Source organism: Rhodotorula toruloides (assembly GCF_000320785.1).
Source record: "Rhodotorula toruloides NP11 unplaced genomic scaffold Scaffold11, whole genome shotgun sequence".
Classification (NCBI taxonomy): domain Eukaryota; kingdom Fungi; phylum Basidiomycota; class Microbotryomycetes; order Sporidiobolales; family Sporidiobolaceae; genus Rhodotorula; species Rhodotorula toruloides.
In genome coordinates, this window is record NW_015622971.1 from 295,863 (window position 1) to 312,600 (window position 16,738).

A 16,738-nucleotide genomic window follows, 5' to 3' on the forward strand; every position below is an offset into this window, starting at 1 on the left:
ACCGCTGACAGCAGCGACAGGCTCAGCGAGTGAGCGAGAGTGAGAAGCTGTGAGCGGGACGAGGGAGAGCCTTCTCGTCGACTGCGAAGACCTTCCCTCAAGCCTCACACAGCAGAACTAGCCCCGCTACAGCCTCATGAGACGTTAAATAATCTATGCTACACCTGCCAAAGTGCTACAAACCCGCTCTAAGTCTCCCCCTCCTGCTCCTCCCCTCTTCTATCTGTCCCTCGCTCTTCCTCCTCCACCTGCACATCCTTCCTCCCGCTTCCCCGCCTCAGCGGCCCTCCAACAAACGCCAAAACAGGCGGCACGAACACCGCCGACAACCCCGCCGACAACACCGTCAACGCTACCCACCCTTTCCGCACTCCCAATCCGCTCAAGATCTGTCCTGCGATGATAGGACCGACGAGAGCGCCGATGGAGAAGGCGAGGTTGAAGATGGCGAATGTGTGAGCTGTGGTTATGGAGGTGTGGGAGGAGGCGACGAGGGAGAGGTCGACTGTTGAGGGGGTTATGAAGCAGGAGATGGACAGGCCTGGTTCGTCACAACCCTCTCCGTCAGACCCAGGACATTAGAGGTTGAGGACGGGAGGGGACGCACCGACAAGCGCAAGGAAGAAGATGAACAGCGGCAACGGTCCGCGGATGATGAGGAGCGGGTAGACGGCGATCGAGAGCACGACGCCGGCTAACATGATCCATTTCGTGCCGTATTTGTCGGTTACCTGTGAGTGAGTGGGGACGAGGTCAGCAAGACAGAGGGAAAGCACAGGGGGCGGGGAGGAGCGAGAGGCGTACCCAGCCGGCGAAAGGCGAGCCCTGTAGATCAAGTCGAAAGCGTCAATTCAGCTGCGGACGAAGTAACGAGGAGATCTGCGTCGCGCGACTCACAAAGAACGTCGGCACCACAATCCCCAAGAACACCAACCCGGCGCCAAAAGAACTCAACCCATACTCCTCCTCCAAGTGAATTGTGAGTCCGGTATCTTGCAGCCCGCCTGCTATGATGCCGTTTAGGAGTGTGAGGAGGAAGGAGGTTAGAGCCCGGGGATGGCGGAGGAAGTGGAGGAATCCGATCCAGTGCGAGGGGATGCGGGAGTGGGAGGGTGCGAGCGTAGTATCGGAGGAGGTAGAGGAGGGAGTCGAGTCGGCGAGCGGGACGGGAATGCGTGCGTTGTCTTCCGCATCACCGGCGGGGATAGTCTTCTCCCTCTCCTTCTTCGGTTCCTCCACCCTAGTGTTAACCTCATCCACCCATCCAGGCGCCTCAAAACCCCAGACCTCCTTACCCCTCCTAATCCACTCGACCGCGCGATGTTTCTCCACAATCAACATCCTCAGTCCCAGATCGATCGCGACGAGGATGAGGGAGAAGACGAAGGGTGCGCGCCAGCCCATTCGGGCGTAGAGGACGCCTCCGACTGGAGGACCGATCGCTTGGCCGAAGGAGAAACCGATCATTACCCAGCCCAGGACTTTGCCGACGCGTTCTTCGGGGACGGAGTCGGTGACGAGGGCGCTGCGACGAGGGCGTCGGTCAGCTCGCCTCATCGAAGATCAAGAAGACAGACTCACAGTCCAATCGTCCAGAGCACCGTCCCGCTGAACCCTCTGCGACCGCCACAAAGCTCGTCAGTCTCTTCCCATGCAGGACGGAGCGCAAGGGACGCACTGCAATATCCGCGCGACAACCATCAACGCGTAACTGTTCGCCTCCATGAACATGATGACCGCTGCCAAGCCGCAAAGACCGTCAGTGAGAAACAAGGAGGGGGTAAGAAGGGATGAGGGAGACGGACCGCCGGCCATGAAGAGCAAGCCGAGCGTGAGCGGAATCTGGCGGTTCTTCCATCTCGCTCTGTGCGCCATAGTCGTGAGCTCTGCTGAAAGAACTGCTTCTTCGGCGAATCGCGAGCGCGAACGCACCCAATGTAAGCGACCGGCGGACTCGAGACGATCAATCCCCCCGCGTATGCCGCGACAAGCCACCCCGTCAATCCACCTATCTCGTCTTGTGTGTGGCCGATTGCGGCTAGTCGGAAGGGGATGACGGGGACGGCGAGGGAGTAGGACGAGAGGTCGACGAGGACTGCCGATTCGTTTTTCGGGGTCAGCGGGCTTCAAGGAGTCTGAGGGAGAGGGCAGGCATACCTCCGAACCCGACTGTCAAAGCAATGAACCACGTCGAACACCGTTGTCGCAGCAAGACGGGCGGCTTCTTCGAGTCGGGGATCGCGGAAGCTGCATCGTCGTTCGCCTCGCCCTTCTCGCCCCGCTTCGTTGGTCGCCGCGTCCGTAGCCACTGTGAGGTCATCCTCCACGAGTTCCTGCGTCGTTCGAAGCAGTTGTGCGAGCCGATGCTGTGAATCCGGCGCGAGTCTTGGACGCTGAACGAGAAGGGCGAGGAGAGCGATTCGGACCCCAGGAGAAGCGCTGGCGTGGCTGTTCAGTCCCTGAGAGCGGTTTTAGCGCGCAAGCGATGCAGAGCGATTCCAGCGATGGCAGAGAGTCGTTGCCGTCGTCGGAGCCGTGCGGTCGCCCGAGAGCCGACGAGGAGCCGCGCTCCGCTTACTCAATACAAACTCGGTTGTAACGGACTGAATACAACTTGATTGTAATGCAATGTCTCGAGGGGAGGCGTGACTCAGGCGGGTCCCCGCCCGCTTCGGCGTTCATCGCTGTCCGAGGATCCCTCCGGCTTCGTCACTCTCTCTCTCTCTCCTCCTCTCCTGTCCACTCACAAGCCATGGCCAGCCAACCACCCAAGTCAGGAATCACCGTCGTCTTCGCACGCGCCGTCGCAAAGCCAGGCAAGGGCGACGAACTCGAGAACCTCCTCCAGCACGCCGTCGCATCCGCAAACAGCGACAAGGAACCGTTCACGCTCGACTACCGCTGCGCCAGGCATGGAGACGTGCGTATCCGTCTTTCCCATCAAGCGAGGAGTTGAGCTGAACGCTGACCGGCTTGCGGGTGGACGCAGGAGTTCCGCCTCTTTGAGCGGTACAACCAAGACATTGGCGGCATCGACGCACACAGTCAGTCTCCACCACCTCTCCATCCCCTCCCTCTCCTGACTGACGGTCGTGCACCCGCAGAGTCGCAACCCGCCTTCCAGAACCTCGTCAAGTCGGGATTGGTCGCAGACATCGAGATCAAGTTCTACAACGAGATCCCCAAGCTTTAGTAGAGCGTAGAGGTGTAGACGGAACTGAAGAGCAAGTTTGTATGTCCGTGCTGGGCGAGAGGAGCAGGCCTCGAGGTCAGGAGCGAGCGAGGAGGAAGTGCGCCCATGCGACTGCACCGTCGGCTCCACGCTCGATCGAATCCGTCCTGACTGCCGCAGCACCGCCATTGCAGTAAGCTGGATGTACCGCGCGATGGCAGGAGAGAGCGGCGAGGAGAGAAATGAGCGAGGTCGAGGAGGGTGTTGAGCCCCTAAAGCAGCGCCGTCCGCCCCGATAAACCATCCCATATCCCCTTGCACTGTTCTCCACGACCCGCACACTCCATCGCGCAGTTCCCCGAGCCGAGTCGAGCGAGTCAGCCTGATGGTGGTCGAGCGAGGCGGCGAGAGAGTCAGTCGAAAGCGATGGAGCGGCCTGGCGCGCGATTAGCCAGCCCTGTCCATCCCACTCAAGTCCAGTAGCACCCTCGCAGCCCTCCCAGCGCCACCTAAGCGTGTGTGCCCCTTCCAACCCGCTCGCCCTCGACTCGCGCTTTGTCTTCATCACTTGCTCCCGCTCTCGCTCTCTCACTCGCTGAGACAGAGCGCGCTAGCTACAGACCGAGTTAGGATGCCACCGAAGAACAAGAAGGGTGCGAAGAAGCCGCTGAGGGACGACGACGAGTACTGGTGCGTTCTCGCCTCCCACATCTGCTCACTCTCCTCCCGCGCTGACGATGTGATTGGATGGGTGCACAGGGAGTCACTGGCGAACAAGAGTGGCAAAGCGTCTCCTGCCGCTGCGAGCTCGCCTGCTGCTGGACAAGGTGGCGCCTCACCCGCTGCTTCAGACTCGGAGGACGAGGGTCGACCTGTCAAGCGCAGCGGGAAGAAGGGCGGGAAGGGAGGAGGGGGAGGGTTCGCGAGTTTCGCGGATATGATGGTCGACGAGGGAGAGGAGGAGGACGAGCCCACTCCGGCGCCGCAGGTTGAGGCGGAGGAGGAGGAAGACGGGTTGTTGGCGATGGCTAAGAAGGCTGCTTCGTCCAAAAAGGGAGGGAAGAAGGACAAGCGGAAGAAGAACGCCGTTACGGACGACGACTACGTCTTTGATGAGCCTGCGCCCGCCGCCGCCGAGGAGCCTAAGGAGGAGGAGGTGGATCTTGCGGCGCCTAGGGGCGCGGTGGAAGTGAATGATGATTGGATGGAAGAGGAGTTTGGACCTTCGAAGGGGAAGAAGGGGAAGGGCGGGAAGAAGGGCGGGAAGAAGCAGCAGCAGCAGGCGACCGAGGCGGAGGATGCGGTCGAGGAAGTGACGAAGAAGGTTGAGGAGGTCAAGATTGAGGAGAAGAAGGAGGAGACTGCGCCTGCTGTTGATGCGGCGGACGAGGACGAGGAGGAGGGAGGGGAGGTAAAGAAGGTCTTGTCGAAGAAGGAGAAGGAGAAACTCAAGAAGGAGAAGGAGAAGGTGCGTTGGCTTTCCCTCTTTCCCTCGACTTCGTTGGGTCCCGTCGCTGACATGTCAACGCGCTCGCAGGCAAAGAAGAAGGCCCAAGCCGCCGCCAAGAAGGCCTCCGAGCCCGCCCCTGCCGCCCCCTCTCCCTCAACCGAGACTCCCTCCGCCTCCGCCGCCGCACCCGCAGACGACGCCGCCGCCGACGAAGGAGGCGACGAGCCCTCTTCCTCGAAGAACAAGAAGAAAAAGAAGAAGAAGGCCGGTGCGGCTGAGCCCGTTGAAGAGGCGCCTGCTCCTGCAGCGGGTAAGAAGGGCAAGGGAGGTGGAGGACAGATTGCGGCGTTGAGGGCCCTTATGGAGGCGCAGCAGAAGGCGAGGGAGGAGGCGGAACGGGCGGCGGAAGAGGAGCGGAGGAGGATTGAGGAGGAGGAGAAGAGGGCGGCGGAGGAGGAGAGGAGGAAGGAGGAGGCGAGGCAGGCGAAGAAAGAAAAGGAGAAGGTGCGTTCGCAGTCGTCTCGTTCGCGCGCGGGGCATTGAGCTGATGAAGTGCACGCTCCGCTCGCCCGCAGGCCAAGAAGGAACAGCTCAAGCGCGAAGGCAAGCTCCTCACGCCCAAGCAAAAAGCCGAGCGCGCCGCCGCCGAAGCACGTCGCCAGGCGCTCCTCGCCGCCGGAAACGTCACCATCGCCGGCCTGCAGGAGAAGCCCGACCAGGGCCCGAAGAAGGTCTCGTACGGCAAGCGTGAGCGTGCGGGAGGTAAGAAGGCGCAGCAGACGGAGTCGCCGGCTGAGTCGAAGCCTGCGTCGCCTGAGCCGCCGAAGGAGGAGGTCAAGCCTGCGCCTGCCGCCGCGGAGGAGAAGAAGGACGAGGAAGACGAGGAGGATGTCAAGGACAGCTGGGATGCGTTGTCTGACGAGGAGAAGGAGGATGTCAAGGATAGCTGGGACGCGAGCAGTGACGAGGAGGACGAGAAGAAGGAGGAGAAGCCTGCTGCAGCGGCGAAGCGTGCGCCTAATCGCGTTCCTCTCTCTCGAGCCAGCCTGACGCTTCCACCTCTCGCAGCCGCCGCAAACGGCAAGGCTGCCGAGGCGAAGGGCAAGGCCGCTGCCAAGCCCGCTGCCGAGGAGTCGTCAGAAGAGGAGGACTCGGACGAGGACTCTGACTCTGGCTCAGACGACGACTCGGATTCGGACGACGACTCGGACGATGACAGCGAGGAGGAGATGACCGCCGTCGAGCGGCAAGAGGCGAAGCGCAAGGCCGAGGCCAAAGCGCGCCGTCTCGCTCGCGACGAGCAGGCTCTGGCCGAGCGGAGCACGGAGAACCTTCGTTCGCCGATTTGCGTCATCATGGGTCACGTCGACACGGGCAAGACCAAGCTGCTCGACAAGATTCGTCAGACGAACGTCCAGGAGGGCGAGGCGGGAGGTATCACGCAGCAGATTGGCGCGACCTACTTCCCGATGGACGCCATCCAGAAGCGGACGCGGGTGCTCGGCGACGTGCGTTTAGTCCGCTCTTCCGAGACCTGTTCTCGCTCGCTGACGTGTATTCGCTTCACAGGACGACCTCAAGGAGTACAAGCTTCCCGGTCTTCTCGTCATCGACACGCCCGGTCACGAGTCGTTCACCAACCTCCGCCAGCGTGGTTCTTCGCTGTGTAACATCGCTATTCTCGTCGTCGACATCATGGTGCGTCTAGCTGGAGCAGCTTGATTTCTCGCAGAGACTGACACCTGCTCGCGCCGCAGCACGGTCTCGAGCCGCAAACGCTCGAATCAATCCGACTGCTTCGCGAGGGCAAGACTCCCTTCATCGTCGCGCTCAACAAGATTGACCGACTGTACGGCTGGAACGCGATGAAGGACGGCGGTTTCCGCCAGACGCTCGCCCAGCAGGAGCGCCCGGTTCAGCGCGAATTCGAGAAGCGTCTCAACGAGACCGTCGTCGCCTTCGCCGAGCAGGGTCTCAACGCCGTGCCGTACTACGACAACAAGAACTTTGCGAAATACGTCTCGCTCGTTCCGACCTCGGCGCACACCGGCGAAGGTGTTCCCGACTTGCTCATGCTTCTCGTCAAGCTCACCCAGGAGCGTATGGCCAACAACCTCATGTACATCTCGACGCTTCAGTGCACCGTCCTCGAGGTCAAGGTCATCGAGGGTCTCGGTACGACGATCGACGTTGTGCTCGTCAACGGATACCTGCACGAAGGCGACAAGATTGTCCTCTGCGGTCTCAACGGCGCCATTGTTACGCAGGTTCGAGCACTGCTGACGCCGCAGCCGATGAAGGAATTGCGCATCAAGGTGCGAAGCTTCCCCTTGCGGCCGTTCGATGACTTGCTGACCCGCCGCCCGCGTCTGTAGGGCCAGTACGTCCACCACAAGCAGATCAAGGCGGCGATGGGTATCAAGATCGTCGCGCCCGACCTCGAGAAGGCGATCGCTGGTTCGCGCCTGCTCGTCTGCGGCGAGGACGACGACGAGGACGAGCTGCGCGAGGAGGTCATGTCGGACCTGACGAACCTCCTCAACTCGGTCGACACGAGCGGACGAGGTGTCTTCGTCCAGGCGTCGACTCTTGGTTCGCTCGAGGCTTTGCTCGAGTTCCTCAAGTCTGACGCTGTCAAGATCCCGGTCGCCGGCATCAACATCGGTCCTGTGCACAAGAAGGACGTCATGCGCTGTGCGACGATGCTTGAGCGCGCGCCTGAACTCGCCGTCATCCTCTGCTTCGACGTCGCGGTTGACAAGGACGCCGAGCGACAAGCGGAGGAGCTCGGCATCAAGATCTTCAAGGGTGCGCCCGGCGTCGCTCCCTACACGCATGCCCTCCGCTAACATAGTCGCCGATGCAGCCGACATCATCTACCACTTGTTCGACCAGTTCATGGTGTACAAGCGGGGCGTTGAGGAGAAGAAGGAAGCTGAGGCTGCCGGCAAGGCCGTCTTCCCGTGCCGCCTCAAGATCCTTGCATGCTTTGCCCAGCGTGACCGTGCGTCTCTTCCGTCCTTTCTCGCACGTAGCGAATCGCCTGACGAGTTCGACGCCCTCAGCCATCATTCTCGGCTGCGACATCCTTGACGGAACGCTCCGTATTGGCACGCCGCTGTGTGTCGTCAAGACCGACCCGAAGACCAAGAAGAAGGAGGTGATCTCCCTCGGCAAGGTGTACGTCCGCGCTGCGTCCGGTCCTGATCTCCGGTTTGAGCTCACTCTCCATGTCGCTTCCTGCAGCACGTCACTCGAGATCAACCACAAGTCCAAGGACATCGTCAAGCGACACGAGGTCGGTGCCGGTGTTGCCGTCAAGATCGAGCACGCTGCGTACGAAAGCGCGAAGCAGTACGGCCGTCACTGTGCGTCCACGCTCTCGTTTCCGCGCCCTCGCGCTCTTGCTGACGATCAACTCCCGCAGTCGACGACAAGGACGAGGTCGTCTCGATGGTCTCGCGCGAGTCGATCGATGTCCTCAAGGACGTCTTCCGCAAGCAAGTGTGCGTATAGACTCTTCTCCCGCTCTTCCGCCGTCTCCCTTACTGACTCATAGCATCTGGCAGCTCGATGGACGAGTGGCGACTAATCAAGGCGCTCAAGGGCGAACTCGGCATCCCTTAGACCACTCGTATCCGCGTTGTTCTCGTCTCGTCTCGTTCTCAGCCGTACCTGCATCTTGTTTCTCTGCTTGTCTCGTTTCGCCCCTCATCCTGCATTGCACAGTAGTCTGGATCCGCAACTCGTCATGATCGGGAAGCTCGAGTTTGAGGTTGCCTACTCTCCCTCCTGCTCTTCACACTCGCCCGCACACTCTCGCCCGCTGAGCCCGCTTGAGACTGCTTGCACCCTTTCAGACCCATCGGATCGATACTAGCATGCCCGCAACCCTCGTAACGCTCCCTACTGAGCTCCTCATCCTCATCATTCGACTCTCCCTCCCTCCCGACTCCCTCGTCCTCGATGCCGCCCAGCTCCGGCGTGACGCTCTCCTAGCCATCTCCTTCGTCAACAAGCGCATTCGCCATCTGACGAAGCCTCTCCTTCGCGAGACAGTCATCCTTCGCTCGACCACCGAAGGCAAGGCAGTGCGAGGCGCCTCGAGAAAGCTGCGCGCCCAGGCTCGATCGGTCGTGCTCGCCATCCCACACGAGCCTTCGACGTACTTGGAGATGACCGGATTAGCCATAGTCGAGACGCTCCCGTCAGTCCGACACGCCTCCATCGCTGGCTACTGGATCGGGTTTCCGCTTGGAGAGACCAGCCCGCTCCGCCGTGAGTCCTTCTCCATCCTTGGAGGTTTGAGAGGGCTGACCTTCAAGAAAAGCAGGCCTGAAGACTCTACGCCTTGCCAACAGCATTTTCAACGTCACGCTGGCGTATCCTTTGCGAGCATTCGCACTGTCGCACCTCGCACTTGTCGGCCTCATCCGCGAGCCGCCTGGCTTCCACGAGTTCATTCGCCCCGAAAACCTCCCGGCCCTTCGATACCTTCGCGTTTCCGGAGGAGCAGACGCCGCCATCGTCTTGTGGGCCGCTGAGCTGCTCGAACAGCTTACCGCATGCCAGGTCGGCCTTTGTGTATCTACAGGATGGAGTCAGTCGCACAGGCGTTACGCGAAAGGCCTTGTGCAGGAGTTCAGCTCCGCCCTCGATAAGACGCTGTTCGAGTTGACGACGGCCATCAACGACGAACCTCAGCCGGACAAGATACGCTACCTCCTTCTTACTGGCCAACGGAGGTCCGATGCACTCTCGCAGCTTCTGGCCATGACTCCGTTAGTCCTCACCTCAGTCTTCACCTCGCTCGACGCCATCTTCATCCCTCGCCAGTATCACAACCAATCCACCGAACCAACCAGCAGCATTTCCGACGTGTCAGCAGGCGGACTTTTTGGGGAGCTCGAGCGCGCACGCGCAAAAGTCGTTTGGATCGAGGACTCGGAGGCGGACTTCGTCCTGCCGGACTTTGAGCGGTACCTTGCGGAAAAGGAGCGGGAGGCGGCGTAGACAACTCGCAAACAACGCCTTGCAAACTGAGTGCAATAGCTGGTAGTCCCAACGAAGCGAGTTGCTCGTCGTGAGGGTGTCGAATAGCTCTCTGCCTCCTGCTCTTCACTCGCTCGCACACACTCACCCGCTGAGCCCGCTTGCAAACGCTCAATTTTCCCAAAGCGACAGTCTCGCACGTTGACTAAGCCCGCCATGCTCGACAAGCTGCCGAACGAGCTACTCCTCCTCATCATCCAACCCGCCCTCCCCCCTCATGACACGCTCTCGCCGAAGACCGCAGGGCGCCGCCAAGCGCTGTTGACGAGTCTGTCGCGGGTCAATAAGCGCCTGTGCAGCCTCGCCAAGCCGCTTCTGCTCCAGAGCATCGTCGTCGGCACCCCTCGCCAGGCGGAGTTGGTTAGCAAACTCCCGAAGAAGCTGCGCGTGCGGGTCGAGACGGTCGTCTTCCACATCAGCACCACGTCGCTCGACGACATCGACCCGTACGACGAAGACGACGTGCCAGACTTGCTTGTCGGAACGGAGGCCCTCGACGCCCTCGTTGCGCTGCCGAAGGCCAAGCACGCGCGATTTTACGACTTTGGCGACTTAAGCACCGAGCATATGACCTGGCAGACTCGTCTCGACTTCGATCTGAGCGCAAAAAGTCCGTTCATCGGTGCGTCGCCCGCCCGAATCTCGGCTGTTTGGCGCTAACCTCCTTACTGTATGCGATAGATCTCGACTCTCTTTTCCTGTCGAACTGCAAGCTGTTCTTCGCTGGGCAGGGCCATGTGTCGCCGTTCGCCCTTGCGAAACTCGCTTTCGTCGGGAAAACCGTTTTGATGAACGCCGGCATCGACAAGTTGTTCAGATGCGACACATTGCCAGCTCTCCGAGTCCTTCGCTGCGCAGTCTTCGAGTATGGCGAATTCGGCGCATGGGGTACGAGCTCTGGAGCGTTGAACATCCCGGCAGAACTCCTTACGCAGATGGAAGCGTTGCAGCTCAACTCCCGCCACGCACACACTTTTCCCGCGATATCGTCCAAATCGACCCGTATGCTCGTTGATCTGGGCACCTGGAGTTTCTATGAGGACCTGCGCGGCGCTGCGTCTAAGACGCGTTACATCCGGCTCACATCGGTTCACGTAGATCGCTGGTCGAGCCCAGCAGCGGACGTCCGCGACCTGCACAACCTTTCCGCCGCGTTCATACATCGCGATCTGCTTCCGGACACGGTTGAACCGAAGAACCGCGACGTGGCGTTTGCCCTCCTCGACGCCGTCAAGCAGACACCCGCTGACATCATCTGGACCGGCTCGGACGACCACGCCTTCATCCTTCCCGAATTTGAGCGGTACATCAAGGGGAGGCAGTAGGAGTCGGAGCGAGGATTGCGCTTGACTTGGAATGCGACTTGCGACTCTTGAGCAGGATTTCGGCGCCGTCCTCCCTACGTCTCCTCGAGAGGTTCGGCTCGCTATCTGTCTTTCTTTGTACGTCGAGAGAACGCTCGCTACGAAAGGAAGCCCGCGAAGCAAGCCTGCCTTGACCCTCGCACCATCGACCGCCTCTCTTCCTCCTCCCGCTCACTGCCTGCACTCGCTCACCCGCTGAGCCCGCTCGAGACTGCTCACACCGCTGTGCAACAACTCTCGAAACTACGCCAGCATGCCCGCATCGCTCGGAACGCTCCCGACGGAACTCCTGCGCCTCATCATCGAACTCGCCGTCCCGCCCGAATCTCTCGTCTTCGCACAAGCCAAGCGTCGCCGCGAAGCTCTCGTTCCTCTCAGCCATGTCAGTAAACGGTTCTGCAGCGTCGTGCGGCCTCTTCTTCGCCGTTTGGTCGTCAACACCGTCGTCGACTCGAAATCGGCTCGGAACGCAAAGAAGGAACTGCGTGAACAGGCTGTCGCCATGATCTTCTGCACACGTCAGTGGGAGAAGCCAGAATTCTCCGTCGCCTGGCACGAAAGGATGATTCTCGCCGAGAAGGAGTTTCCCGCCGTACTCGGTGCCCTGCCTTCCGTTCGGTACGCTTCATTCGTTGGCGCAGCACAAGACAGCCACAGGACGCCTGTGTCGCTGGTACTCGGCAGCAACTCTCCTTACCTCAGTGCGTCTTCGGATTGTCTCCTGGTCGAGAACTCGCACGCTGACCTTTCGTTCTGACAGACCTTAAAGGTCTTCACTACCAGAACTGCACGACTCAAGTCACCGTCTCTACAAGCACCGGCCCTTACAGCTTGTCCAATTGGCTCTGGACGGGGTCCTGCTGCACATCAAAGCTTTTGCGGAGCTTCTCCATCCGACGACCTTGCCGGCCTTGCGATGGCTCCGCCTTGCCGGCTGCACCTCCAAGGCAGACATCCTGGCAGACTGTGCGCCGCTGCTCGCCCAGTTGATCGCCTTCCAGCTGGACGAAGTAACGGCACCGTCCAAGACCCGGGACGGCATCTCGCTGCGCAAAGTCTACACTGAATGCGCAGACAAGCTTCTCGTGAACGCCTGGGATGCGCGCGGATGGCCGTCGGATCTGGTTCAGTACGTTCTCTACGACAGGCCTGACTGGACCAACTATTACGGAAGCCTCGACGCCAGCTTCGCAGATTATCTTCCGTCCCTTCAAGCCGCCTTCATGCCGCACAGCGTCGGACAGAGACCGCAGAGCGTGTTCTAGAGAACGCCCGCAAGGACCCGCTTGAGGACTTTCTCCAATGCATGGCGAGGCGGAGCATCGAGGTCGTTTGGGTGGACGAAGCCGAATACACCTTCGTCCTTCCCGAATTCGTACGCTACCTCGAAGCGAAGCAGCATGCGTAGCAATCTCTCCCAGCCTGTCTCTTGCTTGTGCAATCAGAAGGACTACCTTACACTCCGTCTCCTCTGCCTGCCCTTCTCTTTTCCCCTGCCCTTCCGCAAGCTCTACTCCTGCTTCCCCTGCACTACCAACGCCTCAACCCGCTCGACGTATCGCGCGAGCTTCGGATCCGCCCGCCACGAGTCGAGCATAGAGTGCCAGTCGGACCACCACCAGCGGTGGGTTTCGGCGTCGCGTGAGGAGGAGGGGAGGAGGTCGAGCCACTGCGTCCCGTTACCAGGCCTCGTCAGCCAGAGAGAGCAGTGAGAGAAGGGAAGAGGGAGAGACGCACGGGTTTCTCGACAATGTAGTGTAGGACCGCCACCCCGTCTCCTCCACACTTCTCGTTCCTCTCCCTGCCCTCTACCTTCCTCCCCTCCCCATCATTCGAGAACCACAGCTCCGGATGCACCCATCTAAGCGTCTTGATCGCATTGAACCTCCAACTAAGCGGCTTCCACCTCCCTTCAAACACTTCCGCTAAGAGGTCCTGATCGGGGAGGGCCATGGACGCTATGGTGGGAGATGTGTGGAGGTAGTTGACGATTCGGGAGTAGAGAGAGCGAGAGGGGGAGAGGACTACGAGGCCTGAGTTGAGGAGGGTGTAGGTTCGCTTGGAGGGGAGGAGGGGGAGAGGAGGAGGTGGTGAGTGAGGGTGCGATTGAGAGTAGGTGTAGGCGCAGTTCTCGGGTTTGCTGCCGCGTGAAACTTGTTAGCACACCTTCAGAGCGAGAGAGTGAAAGCGGCGCACCAATCAGGCTCGTACCAGTCCTGGTTGAGCGGGTTGCATACGCAGGAATGGTTCGCGGCGATCCAGTCGGGAGAGGGGAGTACATCGGGGTCTTCGAGGAGCGAGTCAATGTTGCTGAAGACGGTCATGTCGCAGTCTAGCAAGACGACGCGCTGCGCGAGTCTCCTAGGTCAGCTGGAGAAGGAGGAAAGGGAGTAACTGGGCCGTACGTCGTAGTCCTCGAGCGCAAATGCCTGCAGCTTGCTCCAGGTGTCCTTGAACCGCTCCGCAATGAGCGTCACCCCGCCCTGTGGCTCGAGCAATTCGATTCGGCGCGTCTCCATTCCGAGCGTCTCGAGGAGGTCGAGGTGTTCCGAGGGGAAGGAAGGGGTGGTGAGCACGACGAGAGGGTAGCGAGTGTTGACTTGCTTCATCGTGTGGTCGAGCAGGAGCTGCACGGGCGTGTTGAGATGAGTTGGATCGAGAGTGTGCGATCTGAGAAGGCGAGAGAGACGTACGAGGCCTGGGAGGTAGCGGGCGTTGGTGAGGAGGGTGACGTAGGCTCGTCTCCCTGTGTTAGTCTGTGCAGCCATGTCTACGAGTCTGGCGAGTCTAGCGATGGAGCGCGAGGACAGCGAGCGAGAGGACGAGGCGGAGTTCGACGCAAGCGATCGGGCTCGCTTCCAATCGAGATGAGACAGCGTTGCGCGCGCCGAGACGCCGAGGAGACACGTCCGCTGCTTCATTCTCGCCGAGCCAAACCTTCGCTCGACACCGAGGACGACGACGGCGACGAGCTCACTCTCGCGCAAAGGCTTACAATCAGCTGTATCGGCGAATACAAGCAGAGTGCACTGCTCGTGTACTGCTCGTGTACCGCTTCGACTGCCGCTGCGACGCACGCACCGCTTCATCTTCGCCGCAGCACCAAGCATCTTCCTCGCGCGGACCACATCGAACACCTTGTCCTCCGACCACCACCTCGAGGCGAGACGAGACAGCCTGGCTGAGGGCCAGTATGCCCTCGTCACCCACTACAAAGCGCCACCGCACCCTCTCGTCCATCTCGTCTCTCCCGCCGTTCATCCCGCAGCGCACTTCGCGACACCCATCTCGCCTCGCCCTTCTCGTCTTCCTCGGCGCGGCACTCGCTCTGACGACCTACGTTGCGAATGCGAAGGGCGGAATGCGGGTGTTGCGATCTGGAGAGGCGATGGAGGAACCGGTATGGCCCATGGAGGGAGTGCGAGAAGAGGCTGTGATGGGCTCATCAAGAGCGGATGAGGGGCTGCGAGGCGGACGAGCGCATTCGAGCGTGCGTGTTGGAGCGCCCACAGGGGCGCAGAAGCAGCGGGAAGCGGTGCGAGTTGCAGGAGAAGCGAATCTGGCGGACGTGCGGTTAGGCGGTCTCGCAAAGCCTGCACGACGACCCAAGACGAAGCAGTTGCCAGTCTGCAAGAAGACAGTGCTCTTCCGCTTCGCCGGTGCGTTCACTCCTCTTCTCCTCCGTCTCGGCGCTCACCCTCGTCCTCTCGCAGGCCGGCACGGTTTCGGTTCCGAAGTCTCTCTCCTCCTCCGCGTTGCCTCAGTCGCCCACCACTACGGCTACACCGTCTTCCTCGACTCTACATCCTGGAACTACGGTTCCTGGTCGTCCTACTTCTCCCTCCCTCCCTCCTCCTCCTTCCCTGCCTCGCCCTTCGCACCCCTCGATCCGCACGCCCCGTGTCGCCCACCTTCCCCACAAACAAAACGCTACAAGCTCTCCCTCACGCCGGACGAAGCTCGCGCATTCGCGCTCCACCCACTCGAACTCGACGCCTCGTTTCGCCCGAATTGGGCAAAGAGGAACCACGTTTATTGGTTACGGGATGTCGATGGGTTAGACGCGACGTTCCTTCGACTTTTTGTCGACCAGTCACAGCTGGAGGAACTGCATCGGGCAGATCTGCGAGCGTTGGAAGCGCTCGAGGAGGGTCAGGAGAGACCGGCGTTCCTTGGTGCGGAGGAGACGCTCCCTCGTGTCTTTGAAGACGCATTCGAGCGGATGAGTAGGCTAGTCGGGCAGGCTTGGACGCCGAATGAGGAGGTAAAGGCGATGGTAGGCGAGTTGGAGAAGCGGTTGGGCGTGAGCGGCGCGGAGAATCCAGGGAAGGGGAAGAGGCCGGGCGATTTGCTTGTTGGCGTGCATGTTCGGTGCGTCCTGACCACCTGATCTCGCGACGGAGAAACCAATGAGCTGATATCCCGGCGCGCTGAGCAGACTCGGCGACAAGTTCCTCGAAGCCGACCGAATCGGTCCCGCCTCGCTCTCTCCCTCCTCGTCGCCTCCTCCGCCACCAGAGTCAGCACCAGGTCTGACCGACGACTTGACAACGTCGTACTACGCCGCCGCAGTCGGCAGTATCAACTCGCTCCTCTCCCTTCCCTCCTCCTCTCCCTCCAAGTCGCCACAGACAACCGCAGACCGCATTCGCGCCCTCTTTGCCCTCTCAGCTCCCTGGTCTCGCATCGCCTCCGAAGAAGACCAAGGAGAGTCCCGCCCGACGCTGGCGCTCATGTCCGACGACCCGCATGCGGTCGAGGCGTTTCGGAAACATCCTATGGGAGCGAGGTTTAGGGTTGTTGGGACTGCGGAGATCGGTGCTTCGGTGGTGGCGGCGCAGGAGGAGGAGAGGGAGAGGCGGGGGAGGAGGGGGAAGAGGGATGGGAGGCAGGAGGTGATGGAGAAACGGAGGCCGGAGTTTGAAGGGGTCGGTGTGGGTGGAGGGCGGGCGGGGCATGGAGCGGGAGGAGGGCATGGGAGGATGCAGGCTGTTCCGAAGACTAAGGCGAGAGTGCCGGATGGGTTTGTGCGTCCTGCTTTCCCCTTCGCTTTATCTTCCTGCGCTTCCGTGCACGAGAGACGAGGCTGACGCGATCTTATGCTGGTGCGCAGAACGAAACAGCCTTCAACCGCCTCCCCCTCTCGACTCGCATCTCCTCAGCTCGCCTCTTCGTCCGAGACCTAACAGTCCTCTCGTCCCGAGCCGACGCGCTGGTCGTCACTGGCTCGAGTAACGTTGGGAGATTGATGATGTTGCTTTTTAAGGCGCGGAGGAGGGAGAAGGGGGAAAGGAGGGGGGAGGTTAGGAGTTTGGATACGAGGTGCGTGAGGGTTTTCGCTTCAAGCCTGTCTTGCTGCTCCTCCGGTACCGGAGCGGGACTGACTGTCGAATGATGTCTTGCTCACAGGTGGTTCCCAACCGCTCGCTTCGCCTAGCCTCCGACTCGACTCTTCTTTCACCTCGTCCTCCCGCTCGTCTCGCCTCTCGACTTGCGGCTCTTCTGGCAAGCGCTCCCTCGTCGATGATACCCCAGCTCAGTCTCTACCTGTGTTTCCCCTCGCACATATTACCCTGTTGCAGTCTCATACCTTCGTCCTCGATGGACGTCGCGCTCTTACTCTCTGTCGATACTGCCGCAATCGCACTCGGCTGGTTCCGTCACACTTTGTCGGACGCTGCAGAGGATTGCGGACTCGCA

General features: G+C 60.8%; 8 protein-coding genes across 8 annotated transcripts; 6 read left to right on the top strand and 2 right to left on the bottom strand.

Moving 5' to 3' along the window:
• Positions 1–188: 188 nt before the first annotated feature.
• Positions 189–2,320, bottom strand: RHTO_00973 (MFS multidrug transporter; the record flags this gene model as incomplete). The annotated part of the gene is made up of 9 exons (XM_016414657.1): positions 189–541; positions 608–731; positions 805–825; positions 898–1,525; positions 1,582–1,617; positions 1,679–1,739; positions 1,806–1,864; positions 1,933–2,095; positions 2,158–2,320. The coding sequence occupies 9 exons, from the start codon at positions 2,318–2,320 to the stop codon at positions 189–191; spliced, it is 1,608 nt and encodes a 535-aa protein (XP_016273338.1).
• A 432-nt stretch (positions 2,321–2,752) lies between these two features.
• On the top strand, positions 2,753–3,193 carry RHTO_00974 (antibiotic biosynthesis monooxygenase; the record flags this gene model as incomplete). The annotated part of the gene is made up of 3 exons (XM_016414658.1): positions 2,753–2,920; positions 2,990–3,044; positions 3,105–3,193. 3 exons carry the CDS (start codon positions 2,753–2,755, stop codon positions 3,191–3,193), a joined length of 312 nt encoding a protein of 103 aa, XP_016273339.1.
• A 610-nt stretch (positions 3,194–3,803) lies between these two features.
• RHTO_00975 (translation initiation factor 5B) lies at positions 3,804–8,249 on the top strand (the record flags this gene model as incomplete). The annotated part of the gene is made up of 13 exons (XM_016414659.1): positions 3,804–3,862; positions 3,932–4,640; positions 4,710–5,126; positions 5,198–5,633; positions 5,691–6,130; positions 6,192–6,320; positions 6,380–6,937; positions 6,998–7,430; positions 7,489–7,626; positions 7,688–7,802; positions 7,869–7,990; positions 8,050–8,128; positions 8,192–8,249. 13 exons carry the CDS (start codon positions 3,804–3,806, stop codon positions 8,247–8,249), a joined length of 3,693 nt encoding a protein of 1,230 aa, XP_016273340.1.
• Positions 8,250–8,503: 254 nt separating this feature from the next.
• Positions 8,504–9,635, top strand: RHTO_00976 (uncharacterized protein; the record flags this gene model as incomplete). The annotated part of the gene is made up of 2 exons (XM_016414660.1): positions 8,504–8,900; positions 8,956–9,635. The coding sequence occupies 2 exons, from the start codon at positions 8,504–8,506 to the stop codon at positions 9,633–9,635; spliced, it is 1,077 nt and encodes a 358-aa protein (XP_016273341.1).
• A 195-nt stretch (positions 9,636–9,830) lies between these two features.
• Positions 9,831–10,999, top strand: RHTO_00977 (uncharacterized protein; the record flags this gene model as incomplete). Its single annotated transcript, XM_016414661.1, has 2 exons — positions 9,831–10,296; positions 10,356–10,999. The coding sequence occupies 2 exons, from the start codon at positions 9,831–9,833 to the stop codon at positions 10,997–10,999; spliced, it is 1,110 nt and encodes a 369-aa protein (XP_016273342.1).
• A 292-nt stretch (positions 11,000–11,291) lies between these two features.
• RHTO_00978 (uncharacterized protein) lies at positions 11,292–12,446 on the top strand (the record flags this gene model as incomplete). Its single annotated transcript, XM_016414662.1, has 4 exons — positions 11,292–11,739; positions 11,799–12,004; positions 12,025–12,167; positions 12,233–12,446. 4 exons carry the CDS (start codon positions 11,292–11,294, stop codon positions 12,444–12,446), a joined length of 1,011 nt encoding a protein of 336 aa, XP_016273343.1.
• Positions 12,447–12,548: 102 nt separating this feature from the next.
• On the bottom strand, positions 12,549–13,806 carry RHTO_00979 (glycosyltransferase family 8 protein; the record flags this gene model as incomplete). The annotated part of the gene is made up of 5 exons (XM_016414663.1): positions 12,549–12,707; positions 12,776–13,178; positions 13,235–13,386; positions 13,444–13,665; positions 13,732–13,806. The coding sequence occupies 5 exons, from the start codon at positions 13,804–13,806 to the stop codon at positions 12,549–12,551; spliced, it is 1,011 nt and encodes a 336-aa protein (XP_016273344.1).
• Positions 13,807–14,231: 425 nt separating this feature from the next.
• RHTO_00980 (uncharacterized protein) lies at positions 14,232–16,475 on the top strand (the record flags this gene model as incomplete). The annotated part of the gene is made up of 5 exons (XM_016414664.1): positions 14,232–14,697; positions 14,752–15,409; positions 15,477–16,065; positions 16,152–16,360; positions 16,448–16,475. 5 exons carry the CDS (start codon positions 14,232–14,234, stop codon positions 16,473–16,475), a joined length of 1,950 nt encoding a protein of 649 aa, XP_016273345.1.
• Between the last annotated feature and the right edge of the window lie 263 nt (positions 16,476–16,738).